The sequence below is a fragment of the Phocoena sinus genome, chromosome X (genome assembly GCF_008692025.1).
Source record: "Phocoena sinus isolate mPhoSin1 chromosome X, mPhoSin1.pri, whole genome shotgun sequence".
NCBI lineage: Eukaryota > Metazoa > Chordata > Mammalia > Artiodactyla > Phocoenidae > Phocoena > Phocoena sinus.
In genome coordinates, this window is record NC_045784.1 from 32,293,665 (window position 1) to 32,321,474 (window position 27,810).

The window sequence follows — 27,810 nt, forward strand, 5'->3', positions numbered from 1 at the left end:
AAGTTGGAGAAACTATTTTTCCCTTTCCACACTCTATGCTTTGGAAGTGAGTCATCTATTTCAGCCCAGACTCAAGGGGTAGGGGACAAGCTCCACCTTCTGGAGGGGATATTTACATATATTATTTGGAATTTTTCTGTAAGAAAGGTTATTTCCTCTCTCCATTTATTTATTTAGTTAGTTAGTTACTTAATATATCGCTGTGACCTCACATATATTTATTCCATACTTTTAGTTTTAATCCAATGTTACATTTTTTATTTTGTTGCTAAAACTGTTCTAGCTTTGGCCATAAGGACCTCTTTTAGATTGGCCCTTTGATATACTCCCTTCTTTATGATTTTAAAGCATTCTCTTACTTCCTTTGCTACAAAATGGTCCAGGGTCACTTTTTTTTTAGCATCTTTATTAGAGTGTAATTGCTTTACAATGGTGTGTTAGTTTCTACTGTATCACAAAGTGAATCAGCTATACGTATACATATATCCCCATATCCCCTCCATCTTGTGTCTCCCTCCCACCCTCCCTATCCCACCCCTCTAGGTTGTCACAAAGCACCGAGTTGATCTCCCTGTGCTATGCGGCTGCCTCCCATTAGCTATCTATTTTACATTTGATAGTGTATATAAGTCCACGCCACTCTCTCACTTTGGCCCAGCTTACACTTCGCCCTCCCCGTGTCCTCAAGTCCATTCTCTACGTCTGCATCTTTATTCCTGTCCTGCCCCTAGGTTCTAAAAAACGTTTTTTTTTTTTCCTTAGATTCCATATATATGTGTTAGCACACAGTATTTGTTTTTCTCTTTCTCACTTACTTCACTCTGTATGACAGACTCTGGGTCCATCCACCTCACTACAAATTACTCAATTTCATTTATTTTTATGGCTGAGTAATATTCCATTGTATATATGTGCCACATCTTCTTTATCCATTCATCTGTTAATGGACACTTAGATTGCTTCCATGTCCTGGCTATTGTAAATGGAGCTGCAGTGAACATTGTGGTACATGACTCTTTGAATTATGGTTTTCTCGCGCACCAGGAAACAAAGAGGGAAGAAAAAGTCTCTTGTCTCTTTGGCAGCTCCCTCCCGGCTAGCCATGGTGTACTTGCCCCCTTCAGGCAGTGTTCATGCAGCCAACCCCAGTCCTCTCCCTGGGATCTGACCTCCGAAGCCTGAGCCTCAGCTCCCAGTCCCCGCCCATCCCGGCGAGTGAGCAGACAAGCCTCTCGGGCTGGTGAGTGCTGGTCGGCACCAATCCTCTGTGCAGGAATCTCTCCGCTTTGCTCTCTGCACCTCTGTTGCTGTGCTCTCCTCCGTGGCTCTGAAGCATCCCCGCTCCGCCACCCGCAGTCTCCGCCCGTGAAGGGGCTTTCTAGTGTGTGGAAAGTTTTCCTCCTTCACAGCTCCCTCCTACTGGTACAGGTCCCATCCCTATTGTTTTGTCTCTGTTTTTTCTTTTTTCTTTTGCCCTACCCAGGTACGTGGGGAGTTTCTTGCCTTTTGGGAAGTCTGAGGTCTTCTGCTCACGTTTAGTATGTGTTCTGTAGGAGTTGTTCCACATGTAAATGTATTTTTGATGTATTTGTGGAGAGGATGGTGATCTCTCCGTCTTATTCCTCTGCCATCTTGAAGGTCTCCCTCCCAGGGTCACTTTTATTTTAGTTGTTCCAGCTCTTGAGTCAACATTTTCTCGAAGAAACCTCATTATCTTTTACAGGAGAATGGTATTTAGAAACCAAGATCTGTACACTAGGTGTGCTAGCTGCTACCGTGGTATCACGTGTTCTAGGCCCTTTTGGCCTAGAAAGGAAGTATTTGTATGTGTACTAATCCATGAGAACACATATATTGGTAATTATCTATCTGTCTATCTACCTATCATCTATTTATATGTCTTTTCCTGTTTGTTTATCTAAACATGAATTCAAACTGTTAACTCTGACTGTAATCCAGCACCACAAGGTTCATTTCAGTCTTTCTCCCTTGTCATTTTTAACTCTGACAGTGAGAAATCTGACTCTCTTGTTTATAATATATTTACTTATTTTTTAACCCTGGTGGACTTAGTAAAGAAGTTTCGGAATTTTTAACCTGTACCCTTTTAGAATTCTTAACATATTTTCCAACTAGGGTACAGTGTTTACAAAGAGTATCTTTTTGAACACTGTACCCTTTTAGAATTCTTAACATATTTTCCAACTAGGGTACAGTGTTTACGAAGAGTATCTTTTTGTCTTTAGCTTTATAATTTCCAGTCAAAACACAGTTTTCCAGAATTAGTTAGGACACTCCTTACGACCCACACTACCTTTGGTGAGGTTATTTCCTACATTTGTGATATAACTTGTCACAGTCTACAGTCCATGCTGGGATCCCCAGCATCTTGGTTGATTGTTTTTAATTTACATACCTTTAAGTTCACTCTTTGCAGTATATAGTTGTATGAGTTTTTTAAAATGTATAGAATAATTTATTTACTACTTCAGTGCCATACAGAACAGTTTCATTACACTAAAATTTCTCTGTATAACCCCTTAGCAATCACCTACTTCTCTTTCCACTGACACTTGGCAGCAATTGATTTTTTTTTTTCCACCCACGAAATTGTGCATTTCCAGAATGACAGGTAATTTAATTATACAGTATGTAGAAATTTGGGTCTGGCATCTTTCACTTAACAAAATATATTTAATCTTCACTTATGTTTTTGCATGAATTAATATTTTACTTATTTTGTCACTGAATTTTATCCCATTGTATGGATGTACCACAGTTTGTTTATACATTCGTTGATGGAAATCTTGTTTGTTTCTACTTCCATTGGTTGGTGATTATGAACAAAGCTATTATAAACATTCACATACAGATTTTTGTGTGAACATAAATTTTCAATTTACTTAAGAAAATACCTAAGAGTAGGATTACTGGGTCACTTGTAGACATATGTTTAACATTATAAGAAGCCGTCAAACTGTCTTCCAAAGTGACTGTACCAATTTGCATTCTCACCATCATGAATGAAGGTTCTTGTTACTCTGTGTCCTTGCTAACTAGCATAGCTCCTTTGAGTACTTTTCATAGTTGTTGACAGGCTGCGAACATATTTGCATACCCCTTTGTTTGCCTAACATCACTTTTAAAACATTTTATCTATGATACCACATTTAATTGCTTGACTTTGTGCCTAGGACTATCAAGTTGCTACAGCAATACAAACTAAATTTTATATTGCATATTATAATCTTTATAAATCTATTATTTTTTATGTGTGAACAGGATCTTGTTTTACATAATACTTCAAAAAAAGATGTAGAGTATAGATGTGATGGTATGTGACTTCTAAGGCTAGATCAGAAAAGGCACTGCAACATATCTGACTTTTCCTCTTGGATTGCTTGCTTTGGGGGAAGCTGGCCAGGATGTCTATTTATCTATATTTCCACTCTTCTGTTTTTTTTTTTTTAATTACAAAAAGTTTTTTGAACCTTTTAATAATTGATATGGCAAATTTTCTTTCACTAAACATATATTTCAAAACTTTTTGGCAATTCTTATACATTTACTTTTCTAAATGAACTGTAGATTATTTTTTCCAGTTTCTAGAAAACGGCATATAATTGAGTTTTTTCCCTGCAAAGAATAACATGCTTTTACAGTAATTAAGGTGTCATTTTATATGCATCATTATATAAAGAACAAGAATATCTTTTCCCCACTAAATTATCTTGGTACCTTGTTGAAATTCAGTTGACCGTAAACAGAGTTGTTTATTTCTCTTAACCTGGTCTTAGAGAATGGCCTGTGAAGTATTCCCTCCATTTCTGTTTTTGTGAAGATTGATATTAATTCTTCATGAAATGTTTGGTACATTTCACCAATGAAGTTGTTTGGGTTTTGGCTGTTCTAAGTGGGAAGTCTTTTGATTCCTTCTTCGATCCCTTTCTATAAGTCTATTCAGATTTTATATTTCTTCTTGGGTCAGTTTAAGTAATTTGTGTCTTTCTAGAAATTTGCACATTTTTTCTAGGTTATCTAATTTGTTTGTATACAGCTGTACATTGTGTTTCCTTATAATCCTTCTATTAAATTTCTGTAAAGTTAGTATTTATTTTACCTTTTTTATATTCATGACTTTGGTAATTTGAATCTTCTCTCTTTTTTTTTCCTTGGTCATTCTTGCTAACGGTTTTAAAAATTTGGTAATGTTTTCAAAGACCAACTTTTGATTTCCTTAATTTTTTCCTATACTTTAATTTCTGTTCTAATATTTATTATTTTCTCTATTCTACTTTGTTTGGCTATCATTTTTTTTTTCCCTTGTCTCTTATGGTGCAAGGTGTTAGGTATTGATTTAAAATATCTTTTAGATGGAGGCATTTATAGCTATAAATTTCACTCTGAGCACTGCTTTAGGTGCATCCCATAAATATTGATATGTTTTGTTTTCCTTTTAATCTACAATTATATTTAAAAATTTACTTTGCCATTTCTTTTTTTTTGTTTTCTTCACTCTGACGTTTGCTGGTCAACAGTGTGTCCTCAATGGTATTATTCTGAGAACCCACAACTACTGAGCAAGGGAGAAAACATCGTACAGTGTATTCAGTTCTGTTCTCTCCATCTGGAGCTAGCCTACAGGTTGATTATATTTTAATACTTTTTACTTAATGTTAGAATGGCACACATTGTCGTCATTTTGATGGGAAGATTCACTAATCTGGCAGCTATCGTGTTTACTCCTTGTATTTTTCCCTTTTAGTTCTATTCTTTTCAGCTACAAAGATAAAGTGTTTAATACTAAATGTGGGGGAAACATAATCATTTTTGATCTATTTCTTCCTCCCACCCATTGCTTTTCTTTCAAAAATATTTTTGTATTTTCTTTTGCTTCTATTCTCATGACAATATATTGTATCTAAGCTCTTCCTGCTGTCTTACATTGTTTGTCCTTAAATCATCTGAGATTTGCTCCCAAGAGCAAATTTATTTATTTTATGGCATTTGCTTCCAATAGCAATTTGTTACATTTATCCATTCCATTGTTAAGCAGTTCTTATTAATAAGAGATTCTTTTTTTTTTTTTTTTTTTTTGCGGTACGCGGGCCTCTCACTGTTGTGGCCTCTCCCATTGTGGAGCACAGGCTCTGGACGTGCAAGCTCAGCGGCCATGGCTCATGGGCCAAGCCGCTTCACAGCATGTGGGATCTTCCCGGACCGGGGCACGAACCCGTGTCCCCTGTATCGGCAGGCGGACTCTCAACCGCTGCACCACCAGGGAAGCCCAGTGAGAGATTCTTAAACTTAATGTTTTGAAGGACGTAGGGATCCTCTCACAATTCAGGCTATCTTAAATGTAAAAGTTAATTTATTTCACTCATCTAATGCAAAAACCTAGGAATAGATTTCCTGTCTTTAGGCATGGCTGGAACCAGGTGCTCTAAAGATTACCTGGTTTCTTTCTTGTTTTTCAAATCTGCTAAATCATTATCAGAGTCATGTGGTCATTTAAAATAGGCTTCCATTCTCTCATGTGTAGATCTGTTGAAAAAGAGATTGCTTCATTCTCACCAGTTTTAACAAAGGCATTGGGCCTGGTTACCTTGGTCCAGTGGGTGATATGCCAAGCAATAGGTATCATTTGAATTGCTGGACCTCACTCAAATATCCACTACAAAAGCTTCATCTTTCAGATTGTTATGACTTTTCTCATTGAAGATGTAGGCTTTCCAGCAGTTATCCGATAATTCTAGATAGGTTTTCTTTAAGTCCACAAGTAGTTGGAAGCTGCATCAGCAAAGGCTTGATTATACTATAATATACAATACACATAGTATATTATATACTATAGTATACGGTACTATAATATTTGAGGAATAACACGTGCACATTATAATATTCTGCTTTTGCCATATGCTCTTATATTTTTGCATTTAATATGTCATAAATGTCTTTATAATATTAATGATAATTGTAAGCTATTTTTTAATTGGTAAAAATGGCCGACTACCTTGTTTCATCATGATGTATTCTATGGGAGTCTGAACAGTCTCTGGATTCAGACTTTTGAGAGTCAAATTTCAGAGTCAAACAAATCTGTTTGAGAGTCAAACAAATTTCTGTTTGTTAAGCTCCCTAAATACCTGTCATCAGAAAAATGGGCACAAAATTATTGGAATTAAATCACTAATTGAGATGGTGACTGAAAAGGATCAACGTGGTGTGTATAATTTTCTGGCTTAGATTTTATGCCATGCTTCCCAATGACCATTTGTCTACTTTGCGTACATGAATTTTTCACAGTTTCCACTTTATAACCAGTATAGATATCTAAGGTACAAATCTGAATCAGATCAAAAAGTTTATAATTCTAGAAAAATGTTCATGGTTGAGTAATGTATACTTATGCTGTTCTTTGTGATCATCTATCTTTGCAGTGTATTCTGTTTTGATTTTTATTGGATTTTTTAACACCTTTATTGGAGTATAATTGCTTTACAATGGTGTGTTAGTTTCTGCTTTATAACAAAGTGAATCAGTTATACATACACATATGTTCCCATATCTCTTCCCTCTTGCGTCTCCCTCCCTCCCACCCTCCCTATCCCACCCCTCTAGGTGGTCACAAAGAACCGAGCTGATCTCCCTGTGCTATGTGGCTGCTTCCCACTAGCTATCTATTTTACATTTGGTAGTGTATATATGTCCATGCCACTCTCTCACTTTGTCACAGCTTACCCTTCCCCCACTCCATATCCTAAAGTCCATTCTCTAGTAGGTCGGTGTCTTTATTCCCGTTTTGTCCCAGGTTCTTCATGAACTTTTTTTTTTTCTTAGATTCCATATATATGTGTTAGCATACAGTATTTGTTTTTCTCTTTCTGACTTACTTCACTCTGTATGACAGACTCTAGGTCCATCCACCTCTCTACAAATAACTCAATTTAGTTTCTTTTCTTGGCTGAGTAATATTCCATTGTATATATATGTCACATCTTCTTTATCCATTCATCTGTCAGTGGATACTTAGGTTGATTCCATGTCCTGGTTATTGTAAATAGAGCTGCAATGAACACTGTGGTACATGACTCATTTTGAATTATGGTTTTCTCAGGGTATATGCCCAGTAGTGGGATTGCTGGGTCGTATGGTAGTTCTATTTGTAGTTTTTTAAGGAACCTCCATACTGTTCTCCATAGTGGCTGTACCAAATCACATTCCCACCAACAGTGCAAGAGGGTTCCCTTTTCTCCACACCCTCTCCAGCATTTATTGTTTCTAGATTTTTTGATGATGGCCATTCTGACTGGTGTGAGATGATATCTCATTGTAGTTTTGATTTGCATTTCTCTAATGATTAATGATGTTGAGCATTCTTTCATGTGTTTGTTGGCAATCTGTATATCTTCTTTGGAGAAATGTCTATTTAGCTCTTCTGCCCATTTTTGGATTGGGTTGTTTGTTTTTTTTTGATATTGACCAGCATGAGCTGATTGTAAGTTTTGGAGATTAACCCTTTCTCAGTTGCTTCATTTGCAAATATGTTCTCCCATTCTGAGGGTTGTCTTTTGGTCTTGTTTATGTTTTCCTTTGCTGTGCAAAAGCTTTGAAGTTTCATTAGGTCCCATTTGTTTATTTTTGTTTTTATTTCCATTTCTCTAGGAAGTGGGTCAAAAAGGATCTTGATGTGATTTATGCTATAGAGTGTTCTGCCTATGTTTTCCTCTAAGAGTTTGATAGTGTCTTGCCTTACATTTAGATCTTTAATCCATTTTGAGTTTATTTTTGTGTATGGTGTTAGGGAGTGTTCTAATTTCATTCTTTTACATTTGCTGTCCAGTTTTCCCAGCAACAGTTATTGAAGAGGCTGTCTTTTCTCCACTGTATATTCTTGCCTCCTTTATAAAAGATAAGGTGACCATATGTGCATGGGTTTATCTCTGGGCTTTCTGTCCTGTTCCATTGATCTATATTTATGTTTTTGTGCCAGTACCATACTGTCTTGATTACTCTAGCTTTGTAGTATACTCTGAAGTCCAGGAGCCTGATTCCTGAAGCTCCCTTTTATGTTCTGAAGATTGCTTTGGCTATTCGGGGACTTTTGTGTTTCCATACAAATTGTGAATTTTTTTGTTCTAGTTCTGTGAAAAATGCCAGTGGTAGTTTGATAGGGATTGCGTTGAATCTGTAGATTGCTTTGGGTTGTAGAGTCATTTTCACAATGTTGATTCTTCCAATCCAAAAACATGGTGTATCTCTCCATCTATTTGTATCATCTTTAATATTTTTCATCAGTGTCTTACAATTTTCTGTATACAGGTCTTGTGTCTTCTTGTGTAGGTTTATTCCTAGATATTTTATTCTTTTTGTTGCAGTGGTAAATGGGAGTGTTTTCTTGATTTCACTTTCAGATTTTTCATCATTAGTATATAGGAATGCCAGAGATTTCTGTGCATTAATTTTGTATCCTGCTACTTTTCGAAATTCATTGATTAGCTGTAGTAGTTTTCTGGTAGCATCTTTAGGATTCTCTATGTATAGTATCATGTCATCTGCAAACAGTGACAGCTTTACTTCTTCTTTTCCGATTTGGATTCCTTTTATTTCCTTTTCTTCTCTGATTGCTGTGGTGAAAACTTCCAAAACTGTGTTGAATAACAGTGGTGAAAGTGGGCAACCTTGCCTTGTTCCTGATCTTAGTGGAAATGGTTTCAGTTTTTCACCATTGAGGATGATGTTAGTTGTGGGTTTGTCATATATGGCCTTTATTATGTTGAGGAAAGTTCCCTCTATGCCTACTTTCTGCCGGGTTCTTGTCATAAATGGGTGTTGAATTTTGTCAAAAGCTTTCTCTGCATCGATTGAGATGATCATTGGGTTTTTCTCCTTCAGTTTGTTAATATGGTGTGTCACATTGATTGATTTGCATATACTGAAGAATTCTTGCATTCCTGGAATAAACCCCACTTGATCATGGTGTATGATCCTTTTAATGTGCTGTTGGATTCTGTTTACTAGTATTTTGTTGAGGATTTCTGCATCTATGTTCATCAGTGATATTGGCCTGCAATCTTCTTTCTTTGTGACATCTTTGTCTGCTTTTGGTAGCAGGGTGATGGTGGCCTCGTAGAATGAGTTTGGGAGTGTTCCTCCCTCTGCTATATTTTGGAAGTGTTTGAGAAGGATAGCTGTTAGCTCTTCTCTAAATGTTTGATAGAATTCGCCTGTGAAGCCATCTGGTCCTGGGCTTTTGTTTGTTGGAAGATTTTTAATCAGTTTCAATTTCAGTGCTTGTGATTGGTCTGTTCATATTTTCTATGTCTTCCTGGTTCATTCTCCCCACGTTGTGCATTTTGAAGAGTTTGTCCATTTCTTCCAGGTTGTCCATTTTATTGGCATAGAGTTGTTTGTAGTAATCGCTCATGATCCTTTTAATTTCTGCAGTGTTGGTTGTTACTTCTTTTTCATTTCTAATTCTGTTGATTTGAGTCTTCTCCCTTTTTTTCTTGATGAGTCTGGCTAATGGTTTATCAATTTTGTTTATCTTCTCAAAGAACCACCTTTTAGTTTTATTGATCTTTGCTATCATTTCCTTCATTTCTTTTTCATTTATTTCTGATCTGATCTTTATGATTTCTTTCCTTCTGCTAACTTTGGGGTTATTTTTTTTCTTCTTTCTCTAATGGCTTTAGGTGCAAGGTTAGGTTGTTTATTTGAGATGTTTCCTGTTTCTTAATGTAGGATTGTATTGCTATAAACTTCCCTCTTAGAATTGCTTTTGCTGCATCCCATAGGTTTTGGGTCATCGTGTCTCCATTGTCACTTGTTTCTAGGTCTTTTTTATTTCCTCTTTGATTTCTTCAGTGATCACTTTGCTATTAAATAGTGTATTTTTTAGCCTCCATGTGTTTTTATTTTTTACAGATCTCTTCCTATAATTGATATCTACTCTCATAGCGTTGTGGTCAGAGAAGATACTTGATTCGATTTCAGTTTTCTTAAATTTACCAAGGCTTGATATGTGACCCAAGATATGATCTATCCTGGAGAATCTTCCATGAGCACTTGAGAAGAATGTGTATTCTGTTGTTTTTGGATGGAATGTCCTATAAATATCAATTAAATCCATCTTGTTTAATGTATCGTTTAAAGCTTGTGTGTCCTTATTTATTTTCATTTTGGATGATCTGTCCATTGGTGAAAGTAGGGTGTTAAAGTCCCCTGCTATGATTGTGTTACTGTCGCTTTCCCCTTTTATGGCTGTTAGTGTTTGCCTTGTGTACTGAGGTGCTCCTATGTTGGGTGCATAAATATTTACAATTGTTATATCTTCTTTTTCGATTGATCCCTTGATCATTATGTAGTGTCCATGTCTCTTGTAATAGTCTTTATTTTAAAGTCTATTTTGTCTGGTATGAGAATTGCTGATCCAGCTTTCTTTTGATTTCCATTTGCATGGAATATCTTTTTCCATCCGCTCACTTTTAGTCTATTTGTGTCCCTGGGTCTGAAGTGGGTGTCTTGTAGAAAGCATATATATGGGTCTTGTTTTTGTATCCATTCAGCAAGCTTGTGTCTTTTGGTGGGATCATTTAATCTATTTACATTTAAGGTAATTATTGATATGTGTGTTCCTATTCCCATTTTCTTAATTGTTTTGGGTTTGTTATTGTACGTCTTTTCCTTCTCTTGTGTTCCCTGCCTGGAGAAGTTCCTTTAGCATTTGTTTTGTAAAGCTGGTTTGGTGGTGCTGAACTCTCTCAGCTTTTGCTTGTCTGTAAAGGTTTTAATTTCTCCATCTAATCTGAATGAGATCCTTGCTGGGTAGAGTAATCTTGGTTGTAGGTTTTTCTCCTTCATCACTTTAAATATGTCCTGCCAGTCACTTCTGGCTTGCAGAGTTTTTGCTGAAAGATTAGCTGTTAACCTTATGGGGATTCCCTTGTGTGTTATTTGTTGTTTTTCCCTTGCTGCTTTTAATATGTTTTCTTTGTGTTTAATTTTTGATAGTTTGATTACTATATGTCTTGGCATGTTTCTCCTTGGATTTATCCTATATGGGATTCTCTGTGCTTCCTGGATTTTATTAACTATTTCCTTTCCCATATTAGGGAAGTTTTCAACTATAATCTCTTCAAATATTTTCTCAGTCTTTTTCTTTTTCTCTTCTTCTTCTGGGACCCCTTTAATTCGAATGTTGGTGTGTTTAGTGTTGTCCCAGAGGTCTCTGAGACTGTCCTCAGTTCTTTTCATTCTTTTTTGTTTATTCTGCTCTGCAATAGTTATTTTCGCTATTTTATCTTCCAGGTCACTTATCCATTCTTCTGCCTCAGTTATTCTGCTATTTATCCCTTCTAAAGAACGTTTAATTTCATTTTTTGTGTTGTTCATCATTGTTTGTTTGCTCTTTAGTTCTTCTAGGTCCTTGTTAAATGTTTTTGTATTTTCTCTATTCTATTTCCAAGATTTTGGATCATCTTTACTATCATTATTCTGAATTCTTTTTCAGGTAGACTGCCTATTTCCTCTTCATTTATTAGGTCTGGTGGGTTTTTACCTTGCTCCTTCATCTGTTGTGTGTTTTTCTGTCTCTCATTTTGCTTAACTTACTGTGTTTGGGGTCTCCTTTTCACAGGCTGCATGTTCATAGTTCCCGTTGTTTTTGGTGTCTGTCCCTAGTGGCTAAGGTTGGGTCACTGGGTTGTGTAGGTTTCCTGGTGAAGGGGATTAGTGCCTGTGTTCTGCTGGATGAGGCTGGATCTTGTCTTTCCGGTGGGCAGGTCCACTTCTGGTGGTGTGTTTTAGGGTGTCTGTGGCCTTATTATAATTTTAGGCAGCCTCTCTGCTCATGGATGGGGCTGTGTTCCTGTGTTGCTAGTTGTTTGGCATAGGGTGTCCAGCACTGTAGCTTGCTGGTCGTTGCATGAAGCTGGGTGCTGGTGTTGAGATGGAGATCTCTGGGAGATTTTTGCCATTTGATATTACTTGGAGCTGGGAGGTCTCTTGTGCACCAGTGTCCTGAATTTGGCTCTCCCATCTCAGAGGCACAGCACTGACTCCTGGCTGGAGCACCAAGAGCCTTTCATCCACACAGCTCAGAATAAAAGGGAGAAAAAATAGAAGGAATGAAAGAAAGAGGATAAAATAAAATAAAGTAAAATAAAATAAAGTTTTTTAAATAAAAAATAATTATTAAGAAAACAATTTTTTAAAGTAAAAAAGAAACAAAAATGGATGAACAAAACCCTAGGACAAATGTTGAAAGCAAAGCTATACAGACAAAATCACACAGAAGAATACAGATACACACTCACGAAAAGAGAAAAAGGGGAAAAAATAATATATCTTTGCTCCCAAATTCCACCTTCTCAATTTGGAATGATTCGTTGTCTATTCACGTATTCCACAGATGCAGGGTACATCAAGTTGACTGTGGAGATTTAATCTGCTGCTCCTAAGGCTGCTGGGAGAGATTTCCCTTCTCTTCTTTGTTCGCACAGCTCCTGGGGGTCAGCTGTGGATTTGGCCCCGCCTCTGCGTGTAGGTCACCTGAGGGCGTCTGTTCTTCACTCAGACAGGACGGGGTTAAAGGAGCAGGTGATTCGGGGGCTCTGGCTCACTCAGGCCGGCGGGAGGGAGGGCTACAGATGTGGGGGGAGCCTGTGGCGGCAGTGGCCAGCATGATGTTGCACCAGCCTGAGGCGCGCAGTGCATTCTCCTGGGGAAGTTGTCCCTGGATCACAGGACCCTGGCAGTGGCAGGGTGCACAGGCTCCCGGGACGGGAGGTGTGGAGAGTGACCTGTGTTTGCTCACAGGCTTCTTGGTGGCTCCAGCAGCAGTCTTAGCATCTCTTGCCTGCCTTTGGGGTCCACGCTGATAGCCGCAGCTCGTGCCTGTCTCTGGAGCTCCTTTAAGCAGTGCTCTTAATCCCCTTCCTCGCGCACCAGGAAAGAAAGAGGCAAGAAAAAGTCTCTTGCCTCTTCGTCAGCTCCAGACATTTTCCCCAACTCCCTCCTGGCTAGCTGTGGTGCACTAGCCCCTTCAGGCTGTGTTCACGCAGCCAACCCCAGTTCTTTCCCTGCGATCTTACCGAAGCCCGAGCCTCACCTCCCAGCTCCCGCCCGCCCTGGCACGTGAGCAGACAAGCCTCTCAGGCTGGTGAGTGCCGGTCGGCACCGATCCTCTGTGGGAATCTCCCCGCTTTGCCCTCCGCAACCCTGTTGCTGCGCTCTCCTCCGCGGTTCCGAAGCTTCCCCCCTCCGCCACCCACAGTGTCCACACACGAAGGGGCTTCCTAGTGTGTAGAAACCTTTCCTCCTTCCCAGCTCCCTCCCACTGGTGCAGGTCCCGTCCGTATTCTTTTGTCTCTGTTTTTTCTTTTGACCTACCGAGGTACGTGGGGGCATTTCTTGCCTTTTGGGAGGTCTGAGGTCTTCTGCCAGCGTTCAGTAGGTGTTCTATAGGAGCAGTTCCACAGGTGGATGTATTTCTGAGGTATCTGTGGGGAGGAAGTTGATCTCTGTGTTTTACTCTTCTGCCATCTTGAAGCTCCTCCTGCCATTTCTTAATAATTAGTTTTTTGGGAGTGTGTTGTTTAATTTTCATGTATTTGAGAATTTCCCAAATTTCACTTTATTATTGATTTCTATTTTTGTTCCATTGTTGTAGAACATACTTTGTATGGTTTCAGTCATTTTTAATATAGTGAGGCTTACCTTATACTCTAAAGTATGGTCTACCCAGGAGAATGTTCCACATGCACTTGAGAAGTGTATGTATTTTGCTCTTGTTGGGTGGAATGTTCCATAGATGTGTGTTAGGTCTAGTTCATTTATAATGTTGTTTAAGTCTTTTATTTCTTTAGTGATCTTCTACCTACTTGACTTACCCACAATTGGGAGTGGAGTATTGAAGCTTTATAGGGTTATTATTTAGTTATTTATTTGTCCTTTCAGTTCTACCAGGTTTTCGTCATGTACTTTGTGGCTCTGTTAAGTGCATATATGCTTAAAATTGTTATATCTTCTTGATGGTTTGTTCTCTTATCAGTACATATAATGTCCTTATTTATCTATAGTAGCAATTTTTTTCTTAATATTTATTTTTTCTAAATTTATCATAGCCACCACAGCTCTCTTTTAGTTATTATTTGCATGTATATCCTTTCTCCATCCTTTTATTTTCAACTGAGTTGTGTTTTTGAATCTAAACGTGTCTCCTGTAGATGACATGAATTTGGATTATTTTTTAAAGTTTATTTTACTTAGCCTTTTCATCACTGTACTGAATTATTTTATATTTACTGATTAATTACTAATGAAGTTAAGGAAAGATTTACATTTGTCTTTTTGCTTAACGTTTAACTTCCCTTTTTGTTTCTTTCCTAATAAAATTCTGAGCTTTTTCTTAGTGACTGCCCTGGAAAATACTAGTAACATCTTACTTTTTAAAATGTAATTGAGAGTAACACCAAGTTCATTTCAACAGTATGCAAAAACTTTGCTCCAATATCGCTCCCCTTTCTTTGTACTATTATTGTCATGCAAATTAAATCTTTGCACAATATAATCCCATCAACACAGTTTTATACTACTTTCTTATACTTTTTTTCTGTGTAGTTTTAAGGTTTTCTTTTCCTTTTACTGAAGTTTAGTTGTACGATATTGTATAAGTTACAGGCATATAATATAATGATTCACAATTTTTAAAGGTATACACCATTTATAGTTATTATAAAATATTGGCTATATTCCCCATACTGTACAGTATATCCTTGTAGCTTATTTTATACCTAATAGTTTGTACTTTTTAATCCCCTACTCCTATATTGCCCCTCCCCCCCTCACCCCTGATAAGCACTAGTTTGTCTCTATATCTGTGAGTCTGCTTCTTTTTTGTTATAGTCACTAATTCGTTGCATTTTTTTTTTCAGATTCCACATATGAATGGTATCATACAGTATTTGTCTTTCTTCATCTGACTTATTTAAATTAGTGTAATGCCCTTGAAGTGCATCCATGTTGCTGCAGCCACTGTGGAAAACAGTATGGAGGTTTCTCAAAAAACTAAAAACAGAACTGCGATATGACCCAGCAGTTCTACTCCTGGGTATACATGCGAAAAAAATAAAAACACTAATTTGAAAAGATACATGCACCCAAATGTTTGTAGCAGCATTATTTACAATTGCCAAGATATGGAAGCACCTTAAATGTTCATCAACAGATGAATGGATAAAGATGTGGTATATATATATATATATATACAATGGAATACTACTCAGCCATAAAAAGAAAAGAAATTTTGCCATTTGCAGCACCATGGATGGACTTGGAGGGCATTATGCTAAGTGAAATAAGTATGCATTTAAAAAAAATCAGATAGTCAAGGAAAATAAAAATAAAACTACATTTATATTATCATTTATATTTACTCATATATTTACCTTTACCTCTTTATTTCTTTCTGGGATCCAGTTTACTGTCTAGTTTCCTTTTATTTCAGTTTCAAGGGCTCCCTTTAGTATTCTTCTAGAAAAGGTCTGCTGGTGATGAAGTCTATCAGTTTTTGTTTATTTGGGAATCTCCTAATTTCTTCCTCATTTCTGAAGGATAATTTTGTTGGATATAGAATTCTTGGTTGACAGTCTATTTCTTTCAGTACTTTAAATATGTCTTCATACTGCATTCTGGCCTTCAAGGTTTTTGTTAAGTCAGCTGTTCACATTATTGAAGATCCCATATATATAATGAGTCACTTTTATTTTTCTGCTTTGAAGACTCTCTTTCCTTTGGTTTTTGGCCATTTGACAAATAAGTCTGAGTATATCTCTTTGAATTTATCTTACATGGAGTTCATTGAAATTCTTACATGTTTCATTTAATGGTTTTCATCAAATTTTGTATGTTTTTGGCCATTATTTCTTCAAATAGTCTTTCTGCCCTCTCTTTCTCTATCTCTGGGCTTCTCGTTTTGTGTATATTGGTTTACTTGATATTGTCCTGTAGATCTTTGAGGCTCTGTTTAGTTTTCTTCATTCTGTTTTCTTCTGTTCCTCATACTGGAGGAACTCAACTGACATTTTTTTCATGTTGGCTGATTCTTTAGTCAGTTTAGATCTACTGGTGAAACCATGTTGAATGAATTTTTCATTTCATTTACTGTACATCAACTCTGCAATTTATGTATAATATATATTTATATATAAATGTGTGTGTGTATGTGTAATGTTTGAACTTTCTCAGGGACAGGTTCTACTGACAATTTTTTTTCCTGCGTATAGATCATTCACTGTTGGTGTTTTGTGTGTCTCAAATTTTATTTTTGAAAATGGGGCATTATAAGTAATGTAATATGGCTACCATGGAAATGAGAACTTCACTTCCACTCAGTAGTTGTTGCAATTTTTGGTTTGTTGTTATTATTGTTACTGTTTGTTTGTTTAATGACATTACAGAACTAATTCTGTAAGATTTGTATTCTTTTTCTTATGTGTCCACTGAACTCTCAATTTAGAGCTCATCTAATGATTAAACAGTGATTTCCTTAAATGCTTTAAATCAATAAGTTGCCCATACTTTGCCGAGGGATTCTGTGCATGTGTTGGGGCATGTCACTGATGGATGAATGGACAAAGAAGATATGGTATATCCTTACAATGGAATATTATTCATCATTAAAAAGGGGGACTTCCCTGTCTGTTCAGTGGTTAAGACGCTGCACTTCCGCTATGCTAAGTGAAATAAGCCAGTCACAGAAAGACAAATACTGCGTGATTCTACTTATGTGAGATACTAAATTAGTCAAACTAATAGAAACAAGGAATAGAATGGTACTTTTCAGGGGCTAGGGAAGGGGGAAATGGAGAGTTGCTAATCAGTGGGTATAAAGTTTCAGTTATGCAAGGCGAATAAGTTCTAGTGATCTGCTGTACAACATTGTGTCTACATATAAAAATACTGTTTAAAATGTGTTAAAATGGTAGATCTCGTATTAAGTGTTCTTATCACAATAAATTTTTTTAAATGTGGGGATAAGAGGTATCTCTCTGCATCTGTACATTTCAAATAACTAAAAAATTCCTCTAGTCTTTTTTTTTTAATCAGAAAACTGTTAGGACAAGTTAGTCTCCTTTTGGACAAGTTACAATGGTAGCATTTTGATTTTTGACTGAAAGTCTGTTTTTCTCTCCACCCCTGGCCCCGACCGAATCCCTTTGTCCTAAATCTGATCCACTGTCTAACTTTTTTACACACACCCCCCCACTTATGTGCAAACCATGATTCCAATAATCTTATTAACATAACTTCTCACCCCCAGGTCACAGGGCTTTGGAAGGACAGTGTAATAAGCAGCACAGAAAGCAACTTGTTTACTTTTCCCAGCCTCTTGAGAGATGTGGGTCTCTAATTAACTTAAGATTTCTTTTAATCACACCTAGTGAGATCTTGTCCTTGTTCTTTGTGCTATCCTGTAACATCTGCCGTTTTATTCTAGCAGGCATTGGTGATTGATGACACTTTTGTTCTGCCATTTTCTCTTCTTGTAATCTGACTGTGGTATAAGCCTTTTATTTCAAACCATGGTCAGGGCTTTTATGTCTCCTATTTCCTTTGCCTTGTAGATGGAACCTTTGCCATCAATATCACTTAAAGTAGGGCAAATATATTTTATCTCCACTTTGGGTAGAACCTGTTATACTGCTAACCAAGCAGGGCTCCTTTATACTGTCAGGGCTTTCAAGAGTTTGAGTGAGGTGGGTTTTAGTTTTCACTCCCCCTTTATTGCTCTTCCTTGGACTGCCACAGGGGTAGAGGCAGGGCTGTGATAGTATCTGTTATCCTCACTGGTATGAAGGCAAATCATCAATCCCTTCTGAATCTTAACCACTGTTCTTGAATCTAATTTGTGTGGCTAGACTCTCACTCCCCTTGGATAAGATTGTTCTTAGTTCTCATGTAAATACCCTCAATGTTTCCTGAGCCTGACACCCAGGATGTGCATATCTTAGAAGATTCTCAACATGAGAATCCATGCAGAAGATTCTCCACATGAGAATCCGTGCTACATTAAAACATAGAATTGTTCAGATAATGAGCTTTAGGAAGTGAAGTTATGGCAACTACCTTTTTTAAGCAGACAGGAGCAAAGGAACAGCAGGAAGGTGCTTGTAAAAACATCTATGCACGTTTTTTTTTCTCTCTCTTTGAGGAAGTCTATACTACTATTTGTCTCTAATTGAAAGCATCTGCTTAAGTACCTTTATAGTTTATATACTATAACTAAAGCATACCAAATGTCATTTCCAGACTATTTTTCTATTTAAAAGGGTATTATAGTAACTTACCTGTTTTTCTTCCTAATTATTCTTACTTATGAAGCAATGTTAGGATTACAGGCTCTTGTATATGCTATTTGGGCCTATCCAGATTCCCATTACTGGGCTTTTCCATCCCTCTCTCAGTTGTGGCTGTTGGTTCCTGGCAGGTTATGTTTGTCCCTTTCTCCAGGGGATTGCCCTTGGCTGGAGGAAGATACCTCATGAAGAAATATCAAGGAGATTAAGTCTAACCACCACTACTACCTCAGGTGACCCAACCCACTCCCTCCCACCCCCTCCCCCTGCTCTGTCTGATATCCCAGAGCTCCCTGTGGAATCAGGTTGAATCTGGATTCTAAAACTACAGCTTCTCATAGCTTCTTGCCCTGCCCTGTTCTGCTTCCCTCCTTTACCCACAGGTTCCTCCTGAGAGCACTCCCTCAGTAAATCACTTGCATTGGGATCTCTCGGACACTACTATGTTTTACACATGTGGCAATCTAATAAAATACCCGCGGCTAGCTATGTTAACAACAGAAAAGGCAGGATAAGAACCTATTACCGCTTTTAAGCTTTTTAGAGAGTTCATTGAGCTGTGTGTTCGCTTTCTCCATAATATTCTGTTAGCACAGTATTGCATTAAGTCTATGTCCAGCACATCTCTTAGCCTGGCCTTGTATATGCACTTTAGATTTATGTGTGAGAGACAGTACATAGGATACTGTGATTAGTAGATTTTTTAAATGTTTCATCTTTTATTACCTCTGTTTAGAACTCTGAAAAGATGATAGAAAACATCAAATATTCCCTGCATTCTGAAGTTTACTTTATAAAAATTATTAGGTTTCATTATATAGTTCTTAGTATTTCTTCTTAGTTTCTAGTGTGTCTGGTCCTAAAAAAAAATAGTATAAAAGGTAGTCCAGCTAAAGCCACCACCTGTATTTCTATACAGAGCTTCTCCTTTATGTCCTTATCAACATTTATATCCAGATGAAATGGACTGAATCATCTAGAAGGAAATAAGAAACATTTCCATTTGCCTTTTCCTGCAGTATGGGGCTGAACCCAAGCAGTCAAACCTATAGGCTCCTTCCTTAGGATCTCATCCTAACTCTTAAAAAAAAATTAAACATGCCTATAACACCTTTATATAACTTACATCTCAGATGAGAGAGAAGGCATACCTGAGCTTAAAAACATGTGTTACTGAATCCCCAGTAGTCTTAGTTTACACAAGGAACCCCCTTCTCCATTATCCCAGAAACCTTTAACACTTCTAAAACCCAGGAATAATCTCAAAGCAATCCATTCAAAACTCAGAATTCAGTAAGTGTTTGATTTCTAAAATATAACTTTGAATTCATACTCATGAGATCACATTTTTCTGCCTATGAGACTTATGTTTGGGGATTTGGGTCTTAAAAGGCATTGGCAACTGGCTCTGATGGCACCTGTTGTCCAAGACCAGCCTTCTGCTTCTGTGCTGAGCCTTTTTCTCCTACACAAACTGCCTTTCCTCCTGTGAGTTGCCGTGTGGCAATTTCCTATCTTTTCCTACCAGGTGAAATTGGCCAGTCGACCCTGACAGCCTTACATAAATCTAAAAATCTGCAAGAAAGCACATTCCTTTCATCTCAGCATATTCATTTCTCAGTATTCCCTGAGATCTTTATGGCAGTTATCTGACCTCATCTTCATGCTGCATATACTAAAGGGATGGGCAGCTCCTGTTAAGGCATGGAAAACAATTAGAAAAGGAAGTCCTGTTGTACTGTTTCCCCAAGGTATGTGTATTTTCCCATAATAATGAAAATCTACTGTAAGGAGACGTACTCTATTTTTAGACAGAGTGCACTTTAAAAGATTTTTATTTCAATGACACCTCATTACAAGTCTTAAGTTCCTTGGCAGGATAAATCCAGTTTCTGGGTAATCTATTGTGCTCTACTGAGCTGTAACTTCATAGTACATCTTAATATTTAGTAAGGTTTAAATTATGTAAATGTTTTTTGGTGTGTGTGAACTAATCTAAAATACTTAAAACATGTTTTTCTTTCATTAGAACAGCCTAGAAAATACACAGCTGATATTCTATACATTTTAAACGATAATCCAGTTGCTATTGAATGTTATATCTGGTTGGAGAGGTAAAATTACCCAAGTTATTGTTTGACCCTCCTTTCATATTTTTTAATCCTGTTCCTTTGGATGTAACAACTGTGATGGATGTCAACATTTTACCTCAAAACTATTTCAGGTAGATGCCTAATGTGAATTGACCACATTTTCTTTAGGTGCTTTTTTCTTTCTGTCTGTGTTATATGAGTCATGAACAATGTCTGACTTGTTTCTATAGTTGGAGTGAACTACTAAAATATTTAACTGTACATTTAAATTAAAAATACCCCCAAAAAGCCCATTTAGTTGTCTCACCATTAGTCGTTTAATTTTCTGGTAAAAATTTTTGGTATATCTCTTTATGTGGTATGAGAAGCAAGCTTAAAAACTCAGTGTATTAGTTTTCTTTTGCTGTGTGACAAATTACCACAGACTTAGTGCCTTAAAACATGAATTTGTTCTCCCAGTTTCTTTGGGGGCGTAGGTGGTGGGTGGGTCAGGAGTCCAGGTTAGTTTAGTGTCCACTGCTCACGGTCTCAGTAGGCAGAGCTCAAGGTGTGGGCTATAGCAGCAGTCTCCTCTGAGGCTCAGTCCTCCTCCATGCTCTCTGGTTGTTGGCAGAACTAATCCTTGTAGTTGTAGCACTCAGACATCGTTTTTTTGCTGGCTGTTGGCTCGGACAACTCTCAGCTCTTAGAGGCCACCCTCAAGTCTTAGACATGTGGTCCCCTCCTCACAACATGGCATTTAACTCATTCAAAGCCAGAAGTACACCATCTCTCTGACTTTTCTCTCTCACCTGATTAAATTGGATCTGCCCCTGATTATCTCCCTTTGCTTACTCAAATTCCATTGACTAGGGACCTTCATTACCTATGGAAAGTTCCTTTACTATTGCCATATAGCATAACTTAATCACCAAAGTGATGTCTCATCATATTTACAGATCCTGCCACCCAAGGAGTGGGAACTATGCAGTTTGTACACTAAGGAACAGGACCCTTGGTGGCCATCACAGAATTCTGCCTATCATGTGCACATACCATAGAGAATGCAATCAGTTTTCATTTTTTAAAAAATTTATGAACAGCTCAAATTCCCAGGACTGTATTGGCCTAGACATATTATGAACCCTCACATTACAAAACAAATAGAGCTTGTGTTTGTGTATATATGTATGTATGTATGTATTAAAAAAAAATATATATATATATATATATATATATACATATATATAAAACTGCTGGGCTGCTGAGAAGTGTGGGAGGTCTCTAAAGGGTATCAGATCAAGCCAAACCAGAAGAATACATTCTTATAAGCTGAAACCAGAGTAGGAGCGGTGAACTGTAATAAAATGCCAAATGCAAGCTTGTTCTTAAACTGGGACAACTTCAAGATAGGAAAACTTAATCTCTGATTCCTGGATTAATCTGGAAGAGGCTAAAATGGTTCCATGTGAGTAAGTCCTTCTATCTTTCAGCAGAAGCAAGCAAATCTTCTCTAGATCAGTGGTTCTTAAACTTTGGTGTATGTCGGAATCTGAATTTCTGTATAGGAAATTAAAAGAATGTATATGTAGATATTTAAAACTATGAAGATCATTTATCAAGATAGACAAATATAAGTCCAATATTTAAAATTCAATAGCATTTCAGCTTACAACATTTAGAACGTGCAACTGTAAAACTACTATTCATAAAAACATTAACAATTAAAGATAATAGGAAGAATTGTATGGAACTGTATGGAGAAAATTATAAAATTTAAGTCAAAGAACTCATAAATAAATGAAGATTTACACATATTCATGAATTGGGATATTTAATATTGTAAAAAGGACAGTTTTCTACAAATCAATTTAGATATTTCATGCAACTGAAATAAAAATTCAAATAAATTTTTTCATAGAGATTGACAGGTAAAATTCTAAATTTTATATGAAAAAATCAAGGGTCAAGGGTAGCCAAGCCACCCCTGAAGAAAAAGAATAAGGTGAGAAGGGCTTGGCTTCCCAAATATCAAGACTAATAAATCAATGTGATAGTGGTGCAGTGATAGAGAAAATGTGCAAAGGAGTAGAATAGAGTTGAAAAAGGCCCACACATGGATGGATACTGAATAAATGACAAAGGTAGTATAGCTCTATGGAGCAAAGAGATTACTATTCAATAAATGGTGCTGGAATAATCGATTGTATGGAATATTTCAAACTGGATTCCTGTCTTAATACATGAAAATTCATTACACATGGATTGAAGGCTTAAATGTGAAAGGTCAAATGTAAAAAAGAACTTAGAGGACTTCCTTGGTGGCACAGTGGTTAAGAATCCACCTGCCGGTGCAGGGGACACGGGTTCGAGCCCTGGTCCAGGAAGATCCCACATGCCATGGAGCAACTAGGCCTGTGCACAACTACTGAGCCTGTGCTCTAGAGCCCATCAGCCACAACTACTGAGCCTGCATGCCACAACTACTGAAGCCCGTGCACCTAGAGCCTATGCTCTGCAACAAGAAGCCACCGCAATGAGAAGCCCACACACCACAATGAAGAGTAGCCTCCACTCACCACAACTAGAGAAAGCCCGCACGCAGCAACAAAGACCCAATGCAGCCAAAAATAAATAAATTAATTAAAAAAAAAAGATAGGCAATTTGAATATAGGCAAAAAAAATTAAAACAATTTTAATGTCTGTGGGTAGAGAAAGATTTCTTAAGCCTTAAAATCATGCTAACAATAAAATAAATAACTGATACAAATTAATCAGAAAAATATCAAGTAACTCAACAGAAATGTTGACAAAAAGTTTCAATCACTTTCACAGATAAAACGGAAAATAAACACATGAAAACATATAATTGACCTCTTTGTAAACTTGGAAGTAAAAATTAGTGACTGCAATAAGATAGTATTTTGCTTGTCCTAGGTAGGCAAACATTAATAAATCAGGTTACTAGTTACAGTGTCAGTGAGTAGGACAACACTGGATAATACTATGTAAAGTGTAACATCGGCATATTTCATAGCCCAACATTTACACTTCACAGTATATACAAGAAAAACTCATCAGGGAAATGCAAATCAAAACCACAATGAGAAATCACCTCACACCTATCAGAATGGCAGTTGTCAAGAAGACAACAAATAATAAATGTTGACGAGGATGTGGAGAAAAGGGAACCTTAGTTCACTGTTGGTGGGAGTGTATATTGGTGCAGCCACTATGGCAAACAGCATGGCAGTTCCTCAAAAGATTAAAACTAGAGCTATCATATGATCCAGCAATTCCAGTCCTGAGTATATATACAAAGAAAATAAGAACACTAATTCAAAAAGATTAATGCACCCCAGTATTCATAGCAGCATTATTTACAATAGCCAGTGTATGGAAGCAATTTAAGTGTCCATCAACAAATGAATGGATAAAGAAGATGTGTTTATATTCTACATATTCAATGGAATATTATCCAGTCATAAAAAATAATGAAATTTTGCCATTTGCAACAACATGGATGGACCTGGAAGGTATTATGCTTAGTGAAGTAAGTCAAATAGAGAAAGACAAATACTGTTATGTTTTCATTTATATGTGGAATCTAAAATATAAAACAAATGAATATAACAAAAGGGAAACAGATTCATAGATACAGAGAACAAACTAGTGGTTACCAGAGGGGAGAGAGGTAGGGGGAGGGTCAAGATAGGGGAAGGGGATTAAGAGGTACAAACTACTATGTATAAAATAAATAAGCTACAAAGATATATTATACAACACAGGGAAGATAGCCAATATTTTATAACTGTTTCTTGAATTTCTTTTTTTCATACAGCAGGTTCTTATTAGTTACCTATTTTATACATATTAGTGTATATATGTCAATCCCAATCTCCCAGTTCATCCCACCAACACCACCCCCACCCCGCTTTCCCCCTTTGGTGTCCATATGTTTGTTCTCTACATCTGTGTCTCTAGTTCTGCCTTGTGAACCAGTTCATCTGTACCATGTTTCTAGATTCCACATATATGCGTTAATATACAATATTTGTTTTTCTCTTGTGACTTACTTCACTCTATATGACAGCCTCTAGGTCCATCCATGTCTCTACAAATGACCCAATTTCGTTCCTTTTTATGGCTGAGTAATATTCCATTGTATATATGTACCACATCCTCCTTTTCCATTTGTCTGTCAGTGGACATTTAGGTTGCTTCCATGACCTGGCTATTGTAAATAGCCAATATTTTATAATAACTTTAATATTGAATCACTGTGCTGTACATCTGAAACTAATATAACATTATAAATCAACTATACTTAAATAAAGTGCACGTGTGCTACAAGGTATGTTTGAAATTAGTCATAGTTGCATTATTCAGAATAGCAAAATCTGGGAACTGCACAAATGTCCAGTGACAGGTAAAGGGATAAATAATTTGTGATATATGTGTATGTGAATATTTCTATACCTGTGAAGTGGAGGAACTTCAACTAATGAGACAACTGTATTATGAATCTTAGAAAACAAAATATTGAGATTAATAAAAAGTTAAGGAAGACTACATATATTGATATCCTTTGTATAAAATGACAAAACAGGAAAGTGAAACAAATTTTTATTTAGAAATATATGCCTATATATACAAAGAAATAGATGTAAAGAGTGGCTGGTTTACATCTTAAAATTATATAAATTGTGAGGATTTGTATACCGATGTGAATTGCCTATTAGCATTATTTTCATAAACTACCAGATCTTGGACCCACCTCAGAGCTTCTCTAGCTCAATACCTTATTTTACAGTTAAGCATTCTGAGATCCAGAGAAAATGAGTTCCATGTGTGATGTAATGGTTGGAAATAAATGAAAATTGTCCAAGTTGAGGAGCATAGAACGGCCTTTAGTTTCTAACATTTGGCCTGCAAGATATGATGAGTGCTTACTTATACCTCGGGGGCTTGCTTTCAATGCCATTTTGTGAGAGAGTGTAGTTCCTCAACCTTAACTTTACAACTTTGGGATTCACAGTTTTTCCAAGACCCTATCTTGTAAGTAGACACTAAACTTTGTTGTTTAAATAGGAAATAGACATGACTTGAATTACATTGTACTAGAAAGTACTTTTTTTTGGTCAAGAAACGTCTCATATATGAATTAATCTTTTAATCTTTCAGCTTTTAAATCATTGTATAATGGTTATCAATTTTAAAAATACCTCAAGTTAAAAGCTGAGTCTTACAAAACATGGTATAATGAAATGAGCATGTAAAAGGGACTGTAGAGATGATGTAACCTATTCTCATTATATATACAATAAAGTCAATAGCATTAATGACTTATCTGATGACAGTTAACTAGCAACAGAATTGGATTCAAACCTGATTTATAAACTGCTTTTTCATGTTTTATCCAGTGAACCATATGAGTTTAACTAATTCAAGTTGAGAGCTTTCTTTATTTCTTCTAGTTAATTAGCTGAATAATCTTCATTCTAATTAAAGTACTAGGGAAATATGATTCCCATTTGATAGCACTTCTTATTTGCTGTAGGAACCTACATATATAATAAAACAAAGTAATATGGTGAAATATTTATTGACAACTAAAATTTACCAAGTATTAGAATTGAGGTGAATACTACATACTATGCTACTAAAAATCACAAACATTTTAGATTGGCTAAATAAATTATAGTATATAATGAAATATGCAAACATTTAATAGAATTTTTTTGATAGTAATGATTGAAAAAATATTCATGATATATGTGTACAAGTGCTTAATTGTACCCAAATTAAAGAAAAATATGTGTATATGCATTTGTTAATATTTAGTCTACATGCATTAAAGCTTTAGCTGTTCAAGCAGTAATTTCTAGTAAATTTTTGTCAGGACATGTTAAAGGACAATGCTTTTAGCATGGCTGTGGTTAAAAACACATTGCACTTAATCAGGCATTTTAACCCTGTTATTTTAATCCTGACAGGTCAAAAGGAACTTTTGATCACCTCATGTAGTTCTTGGTTAAATCAACATATTATCAATTTTACTTATATTGTGACCAGAAAACGAGAGATGATACAAAAATATCTTTAGTAGTTGGGCATATTATTGTAAATATTTATTGTTTTAATTTTTCTAATGATTCAAAAAACAGAGGAAACCACATTTAAATCCAATTACTTGTGCATGTTTTGAGCTAATTTTTTCTTTTAATTTTAAACAGGGATTCAATTTTCAGTGCCCAGATTTCCCCAACAAGGCTTCTTGATGGTGACGTGATTCAACCTCTTTCTGTGAATTTTCCAAAAGGCAGAGTCGTTTTGTGCTCTCCCAGTGGAATTAATGCTGCGCTCACCTGTCATCTCAGCTTCAAATCATCTAAACCTGTGTCATTTTTCATCAGTGTTCTTTTCTGCCATAGCAGGGGTAAGTGGTAAGGCATTTAAATGTAGATTCTTTTGTATCTGACAGTGAAGAATAATAGATTTATATTCTATACTATTATAAAATGTTTAAAAGAGGGACATCTAAAATAATGACTTTGGACATAAAGGTTTTTTAAGAAAGTTCCAAATGCAGTGTTGCTTTCACGAGAAACAGGGTGATAGTGGCTGCCAGCCTATACTCTGGGACTAGGCTGCCTGGATTTGAATCCTGGCTCTGTTAACTTTGGTGAAGTTATGTCATCTTCTGAGCCTCTCAGTTCCCTCATCTGTAAAATGGGGGTCATAGCAGAACCTATCTCATCTGTAATAATGAGAAATTCATTGAGTTAATTTTTATTGAGTAATTGTACAAGAACTGGCACAAAGGAAATGCTAAGTCAGTATTAAATGAAAATGAGAAACATCAGCACAATGAGTTTCCAAACAATATGATTTTGTTACACGTTCCTTTGACAGACTCAAGGAAATTAAAGGACACCTTGGTTAAACCATGTTTCTGGATTTCTTACCTTTTAGGACCAGAAATTTCACTTTTACATTATACCCTGAGATGATTTGACTCTCCAAAGGGCAAGAGGTGAATGTATAGAGCAATAAAGTTTGTTAAAAATGTTTATAGTGTAGAGTGAATTGTACACTAAAGATGAATATGTACTCTATGTGATAATTTATTAACTTTTAGTGAGGTCATTACTATATAGCATATTTATAGTCTAAGGATTGATTTATGCATTAGGAATTAGAAGGGTGAGAGAGACAGATGGTACTGGATTGTTGCATCCAAGGCAAAGCGTGGCTGTATCCAGAACACGGTTCATGGAGTTCTAAGCTCCAGCTTCCATGTCCCTTTCTCACATATGTTGATGGATAAAATTATCTGAATTATACCTCTCAGACTCCTATTTTTCTCTTTTGATGC

The 27,810-nt window shown here is 36.5% G+C and overlaps 1 protein-coding gene across 1 annotated transcript in view; it reads left to right on the forward strand.

Moving 5' to 3' along the window:
• CFAP47 (cilia and flagella associated protein 47) overlaps nt 1-27,810 on the forward strand; it is a 533,433-nt gene that overhangs the window by 164,669 nt on the left and 340,954 nt on the right. The window contains 4 exon segments of the mRNA XM_032618881.1: nt 3,283-3,334; nt 20,389-20,439; nt 20,442-20,583; nt 26,669-26,871. Of these exon segments, the coding sequence (XP_032474772.1) occupies nt 3,283-3,334; nt 20,389-20,439; nt 20,442-20,583; nt 26,669-26,871 (448 nt within the window).